Source organism: Aplysia californica, unplaced genomic scaffold (assembly GCF_000002075.1).
Source record: "Aplysia californica isolate F4 #8 unplaced genomic scaffold, AplCal3.0 scaffold01812, whole genome shotgun sequence".
NCBI classification, from domain to species: domain Eukaryota; kingdom Metazoa; phylum Mollusca; class Gastropoda; order Aplysiida; family Aplysiidae; genus Aplysia; species Aplysia californica.
In genome coordinates, this window is record NW_004799082.1 from 8,748 (window position 1) to 16,263 (window position 7,516).

The window sequence follows — 7,516 nt, forward strand, 5'->3', positions numbered from 1 at the left end:
CTCTCTTCTCCCGAAAGAGCTTTTGTGGGTGTCATAAAAGGAAGGACTTCCAAGTAACGAGCGACCACCCCAACAAACACAATTTAAAGAAGAGACCTAACCCTAGCCCAAACCCTACCCCAAAAAAGAACCTGCAACGGCCCTTATGTAAAAGGCCAGCACACGTCCAAAATGAAAAAAACAACAACCTCCAAAAGAGAAGCATAATATAGCCTACTACTTTGCTATAACACGGTTTGTTACAATAACACAGTACAATTGGAATATGAATCGTCCATTTAGATCTAGATCTAGTAATCTAAATAAATCTAGAATCCAGACTCTAGATCTAGAAGAACAAGTGAATAGGAATAGGAGGCTTTGAACTTTGAACGAGAAATCCGCATCCGATTCCAAACACTCGAACAGAGAGAGGGACTCAGCTGATGAGTCAAAGATTCTAAATAAATAGTTCACGCACCTGATGAAAGGCTTTTTACCAGCATTAATATTACAGCACAACCTATAATAGGATTTGACACAATAGAATTGGAATATGAATCCCCCATTGAGGTCTATTATGGTCTATAAATCTATATCTAGATCTAGAACAAGTAAGTCGGACTCAATCTAACAATGAATCCACATGAACAGTCAACAAACAAAATTCAAAATGGCCGCTCTAGCACAAAACTGAAAGTAGATAATTTAGGTCGTCGTCCTTTTTCGTACTCGTATTTCTACTCAGGTTCCGACAGTCATGTCGGAAATGCCGACGTCGGCATGCGCACGAAAACGAAAGTGCCGACAAAGCCGACGGGAGAAAAAGGGGGCGCTGGCAGTCGGCCAGGCCTCGCACTTCGCACATTGACTTATACAGTGTACAGGTAGGCCTAGCGATAGCATCGGCCGGCTCGCGGGTTGGGTCGCGATTGTCGGATTTCAGACGATTGTCAGCAAACATGCATGTCTAAAAATGGAAATTTTTCTAATCTGCAACCAAGAAAAAGGTGCAGAGAGGTCTAAGAAGAAAGATTCCGTTTCCTCATTGTAATATGAGAGGAAATCAATGCAATACCTTTCCGAAAATTTCGGACGACTTTTCGCAAGTGCTCAATATGAGAAGGGTCATAGCTTGGAATTTTCCTCAAGTTGTTGTTACGGACTGCCACCAAAACATCCAGCACGAAACGTATGCGTGCTTGCATGCCCACTTCTGCTGAGCTTTCAATAATCCTTGCCTTTGCCTGGATATCAAGTATGGCCTGTTTCAACCTCACTGGATCATCTTTGCACAGACTGAATCCAACTGCTTATGTGGATGGAAAAGAGTGGAAAGAAGTTCACAAATGTGATGGTTGCAGTTTGTCACTCAAATAGAAAGTAAGTAATCCTGAAAAAAAAAAGGCATTTTTCCTCGACATTTGACCACACAAAAACAAAAAAGAAAAATGAAAGAATTCATATCGTCGGCAGAGAATTCTAACCGTCTAACTCGAAATTTTCTCGAATTGCTTTTTCCCGTAAAATAGATCGACATAACGAATGGCTACGTCCTATTAAAATCTAGAACAATTTTGACAAACAAAAGTCTTGTTTTAAAGAGAAATTCTAACCGTATATTCCGACTGACTTCCGTGACTGAAGAATTCTAACCGTCTAATTCATTTAGGTAGCCCGCCATTGTGGATCACGGCGATAACGTTTTGCTCTGAAGGAGGCATTTGATTATGAATAAATGTAAAATCAGAAAAGGCTGCTTTTGTTAAAGGGTTGGTTGACTGTGTCGAGCCTGTGGAGAAAAAGGAGAGAGAAAGCAGAAGATCGTGGTCCATGAAGTACTATCTGCGAGTGAATGGAGCCAGAGTAAAAGTGTGCACGGCTTTTTTCTTAAGTCCTGTACTTTGTTTCTAGTGTGTTCACATTGTTCTCACATGTGGGTTGGGTGTAGCAGAGGGTGAGGTTCCAGTTCAGAGAAAAAGGGTTAGGGATGAGACTACAGCATCAAAGGTACTTAAACAGTTTCTTCGTGATCTGCCCAAGTTGCCGTCTCACTATTGCCGAGGGACTCCAGTAAGTTATACTTGGAACCTGTTTTCCAGAGCTTACAGGCAGTGTACCCCCGTTTGTATAAAAAAAAGTATGAGTTTTTTTTTTTTTTTTTTTGGGGGGGGGGGGGGGGGGGGATGTGTATGTTATGTCTCAAATGAATTCGAAGGTGCTCTGACTGCAAATAAATTTGCTCCTTGTGTGGCTGATTTTTTGTCATCTGATTTGACTCCAGATCATTATATTCAGATGGATGTGGTTGTATCAGAACTGCAAAGTCACAATGAGTTCTGCACTGTTACATTTCAGCTCTGTCAATGGTAAAACTGTAACATTAAAATTCCTAGAGAAGGGCTATACACAGATGGAGTTGGACAGTGCTCACAGTACATCTACTACCCAGCTGATTATGTCAGCCATATGTAGTCAAGTATTTGACTCATTGTAGCCTATCTTTTCTGATTTCATCAAACTAACCAACCAGAGTTTACACACCAGATGGTCAAATTAAATACAAACTGAGATTTGATGATGACTGGTCACATCTGCCTTTGAAGCGCGGCGAGTCCACAGACATTCTCCATAAAGACATGAAGGGACTGCCTCTGTACCAGGGTAGAAAGTTTAATTCGTCCATAGAGAACTTTAATAACACATGCAAGAAATGAAGTCTGTTGTGCCATCTGACTACCACAAGTTCTATAACAATCTAGAATTGAGTACGTCACCAGTGCGCAAGTTAAAACCCAAGGTTAAGTCTAATTTGATATGCAGTGTATTGTGTTTTGGTTTATGTAGTTTGTTTTTAGCTAACCAGAGCTTTAGCTTCATTGGGTAGAGCATTTTAAAGCCTCATAATGGTGCTTGGACAAGAGGATAATTCATTCCTGTTGACACTGGATGCTGCTATGGCATACCTCATCTTGATGACTTTCTATGTAAAATGTGTTATTTAATTAGGCCATACATTAGGTGGAGATGCATTATATGAGGTTTAGTTGAGCTTTAAAAAAAATCATATTACTTCTAGAGTCTTCCAACCAAGTTAAACCATGTTTTTAGAGTTAGAAGCATTTCAGTTTCTTCCATTGGAGAACTGATGGGTCGCTTTTCAATCTTGCTCAACTTCAAGCCAAGACCAAAATCAACAAACCAAACAAGAATACGAGACCTTTTCTTTGCCAGTGATGCTGCTGTTGTCGCTCATAATGAATCAACCCTACAAATAATCCAGTGTTTAAGAAGATTGAGATGGCTGGGCCATGTCAAGAGAATGGACGACAACCGGATTCCGAAGCAATTTCTCTATGGACAACTTCCCAGGGAAAGGGACCATGAAGGGGATGGTCAAAACTGAGGTACAAAGACATCTGCAAAAACAGATTATCTAAGCTTGGTGTAGATGTCAGCATCTGTGAAGAAATAACCGAGGACAGGAAAACATGGAGGAAAATGATAAATGAAAGAACTATTATGCTAGTGACTAGAGAGCAAGCACTGCGACAGAATCTGCACTTCAAACAGGAAAAAATTAGCCATAAAAGAAGCTCCATGAAGACAATTCGAAATTCTTCATTCTTCTCTGCCCCCCCCCCCCCCCCTTTTTTTTTGGCTCTCTCTCTTTCAGGCCCCTCCCCCCCTCTCTCAGTCCCCCCCCCCCCTTCTCTCTCTCTCAATCTCTCTCTCTCTCTTTCTCTCTCTCTCTCTCTCTCTCTCTCTCTCTCTCTCTCTCTCTCTCTCTCTCTCTCTCTCTCTCTCTCTCGTAGCTAGACAAGAAACCAATCCTTCCCACAATTTCCTTGAGAATGGAGGATCAAATAGATCTAGTAGCTTTATAGTAAAAACTTAACGACGCACTTAATCTGTCGACAAGCCCATTGCCTAATCAGAATTATGTGGAAATAAAGTGCGACATTCAGTTTTAGATATAATAACAGTATTATTGTTAGATTCTAGATCTACAGTACTATGTAGTACTAATTAGAACTTTTATAGTAGGTTTCCTATTGGATTGACTGCAGGTGTAGTCATTTCGAGTTGTTCGGTAACACTAACGTGTCACGATGACTGAGTTAGACGTAACGAAGCGGGTGGCGTCCCCGCCGGGTTGGAGAATTCTAAACGAACAATTCGTTCGTCGACACTTGGACGTTTAGAAATCCAAAACTGAGCGGTCTATCCGTATAACTCTGGTTTAGGACTTAAAATAATAAAATTTCGGCAATTTTGTTTTAAATACTTAAAGTAGAGTCATGTATTCCAGTCTAGCGCATTTAAAGATAGTAAATCCCCATAGGAGCCTTTGAATTCAGTTTTTTGTCTCTCCTGCAAAATTTACGAAATCGGAGTTGGGCGGTTAGAATTCTCCGCCGACGATATCCTATATATAATTGTTCTTTGGCATACAATCTGTACACTTCATAAGACTATAACTAATAAATCATAAACAATTACATATATCTTTAGCTGCTAATAAACTTGTATTAACATGATAAGAAAAAATAGACAAAGGTGTGTTACATAAACCATCCTTATTTCTTATACTGATAAATCAGGTAAGGATAAAAAAATTCTTTTTTACTTTTTAAAAAGTGTGTTCAACAATTGTTACTTTTTTTTTTACATACAAACCTAGAGCCCCTATATTGAACTAACACTAAAAAAAACTTTTTCCTGATATTCATAAATGATGATAAATTATGCCTCTGAAGCATCAATGCTGCTCACCTTGAAATTGTAGATGCTTGCAATGATTAGCAACACATTGTCCAGTAATTTTCCAGCGCCATAATCTACTTCTTGAAGAAGCTCATCAAATTTTTTGACAACTGTCTGGATGAAGTAAGCACCTGAGAAGACACAAAGTTCAGAATAAATACCAAGACATAGCAGCTATTAACATATAGTCAAAAAAAGAAAAATAATAATCCAATTGTCATGATTACAAAACCTCTTTTTAAGAAAAACTTTGAAACAGAAGCCATGGGATATACCTATAGTACTAGTAGAGTTACAATAACAAAAAATTGTAAACAAGCAAATATGGTGACACCACACACACACAAATAAACAATAGCAGATATGTAAAAAAATAAAGCACACATGTCTACCCAAACATTTGAAGCATCATGATGTACATACAACTAAAAAAAACTACAGCAGCTTGTTCAGAATGGCTGGGGCCTTTCCAATCAGCTCGTATTTTTTTAACTTTTAGAAACCTGACTCACACAATAGCATACATTTTATACACCTAATTTAATTCATGCTTAGCATCTTGCACCAACTCGCTTTGAATTCCTAAGTACTTCCGACCTGCCAACCACTCCTTGACCAAAAAAGCAAGTTTTCATCAAAATAATAAAAATATATATTATCATATCATTTACGTCCATTTGCACAAATATTTCACATAAACTCGAATAAACATTCGGATTTTCACTTCATTTACGATAAGTCGCATGTGACCAGATAGAAACAGAATTCAAGAGAAAAGTAAAAGATTTTCTGTAAATCCCATCAGGATTCTTTGAAGGGCAAAAAATAGTCTAGAGTTCCGATTTTATTAGTGTGAACACTATTTACTTGTGAAAAATCAGTTGCTTTGGTTGTCTCATTGAGTAGGTTGACATATAGAGGGGAAGAGTAATTTAAAACTTGCAAGAGAAATAAAGGGCCCCTACTCAATATTAAATCAAAGTCCATTGAGACAGAGCCAAAAGCAATGAAAAAACAAACAAACCCCAGCCCATGAACTCCGAGGATGGTGCATGAGACTGACAAAGGGAATCTTTTTTTAATGTTAAAATAATCAGTTCAATCAAGGACTAGCAATAGTCATTTGGCAAATTTATCTCTCGTATCTTGTCATAATTGAAACTTGATCAAAGGTAGCCATGAGCACATCTCAATTAGTCAATATGAAGGAAAAATTAATATTCTTTCCCAAAATGTAATCTGCAAAGCAGGTACATCACCATGACAGGTTCTGTCACACCTACCAATTTCTGTCCCAACATTGCTGTGAAGAATGGCTATGAACATGGCTGTCTCAGCCACTAGTCGCTCAGGGGTGATCACTGGAGTCACGATAGCTTCCATGATTAAAGAGGTCATGGTCTCGTTAACATCAGCACGGCTGTTATCCAAGTACAGAGCCTCCACTTGTGAACTGATAGCTTGCATTGCACCTTCACTGACTCTGTGAGAAAAATAATAAAGGTCTTCAACAGCCCAGGGTGGCCTAGAATTGGACAAAATTTCACCACATTTCACACATGGGTTCTTCAAATACGCAATATAAGTTTAGAAAAAAGTTTCATTGCCATGGAGACAGTGGGCATATTGGATTTTGTTTAAGTGTCTTACACAGTTAATATCTCACTTATTTTTCATGGGAATAGGAGGTTATTTTGCATGCATGTTAAGAAACAATAGTTCTAAAAATAGTATGTAAAATTTTCCTTAAATGAATAAGAAAATTTTTTCTTAAGGTAGCATTCAACGCTGTAAAAAATCTGTGAAAGTTTACACTCCAGACAACATCAACAAAAATCTATCCCATATTATACAATATAGGCCTATATAAAATTCAAGACAATTTTTTATTGTTACGTCTTCTCTTCTTTCAGTGAAAATTTCATGAAGCTTGGAGAAAACATGTAGGAATTTTTTTTTTTTTTAAGTAAAAGAAAATGGATGAAAAAGTTTTTTTTAAAAAGGGTCATTATGAGGATACGGTTGTGACTAACAAGCCTTATACGTGACAAAATAAGGGTTTGGGATTCTTATGCCATGAAATATTTGTTAGAGGGGCTGAAGAAGCCAAATATGCCCACTCTTGATCTCCACAATTTTGACCTACAAAATCGGACCTTTCAGCTGTCGCCCCCCCCCAAGTCAAAGGTCCCCCATTGATGCAGTGTGTCTAAAGAGGCGGGCATTCGAACCTACATGGTGAGTGAGCAAATTTGAGGCCGTCATCATTCTGTCTGCCAATACAAAACAAATGCTGAGTGCTTTGAGAAACTCACACGTGATGACAGAAGGCTCAAAATTCGTGACAGTGATGATACGGTACCTTAGATCTATTTAATTCAACAGTTCACAGACATGTCTGTAATGAGGTGGTATAACACTGAAAACATGAAAGCGGAGAGGGTTCCAAAACAGTTGACAGATGACCACAAGGCATAGCCCATTGATGTTTGCACGGCATTGTTGGAGCGACTCAGGCAAAATACATATTAACATGATCACTTGGGACCTGTGCCTACTGGGTACCGCAGAGAAGTTAATGAAAGTTGTTGTTTTTCTGGATCGAAGTCCTGATCTTGCCACTTCAGACGTCCATCTGTGTGGACCAACGAAGCAAGCGAGTCAGCCAAATGAAAATAACTGCTCTGCTGTGTCCGTTAGGATTTCACAAAAAACTACTCCCCTGATTGCACTAAAATTAATTTCATATAGTTTTGCGCTAAAATTATTG

At 38.6% G+C, this 7,516-nt stretch overlaps 1 protein-coding gene across 2 annotated transcripts in view; it reads right to left on the minus strand.

Moving 5' to 3' along the window:
• Positions 1–467: 467 nt before the first annotated feature.
• Positions 468–7,516, minus strand: part of LOC101854388 (nucleolar MIF4G domain-containing protein 1 homolog) — a 16,482-nt gene continuing 9,433 nt past the window's right edge. Inside the window, exons 5-7 of one of the 2 annotated variants that reach the window (XM_005113276.3) lie at positions 6,030–6,229; positions 4,756–4,877; positions 468–1,288 (exon numbers count right to left, since the gene is read on the minus strand). In XM_005113276.3, coding sequence (XP_005113333.1) covers positions 1,256–1,288; positions 4,756–4,877; positions 6,030–6,229 — 355 coding nt within the window. In that variant the 3' untranslated portion in view covers positions 468–1,255. Of the gene's footprint in view, positions 1,292–4,755; positions 4,878–6,029; positions 6,230–7,516 lie in introns of both variants that reach the window. The other variant, XM_013091004.2, reaches the window with a different exon arrangement.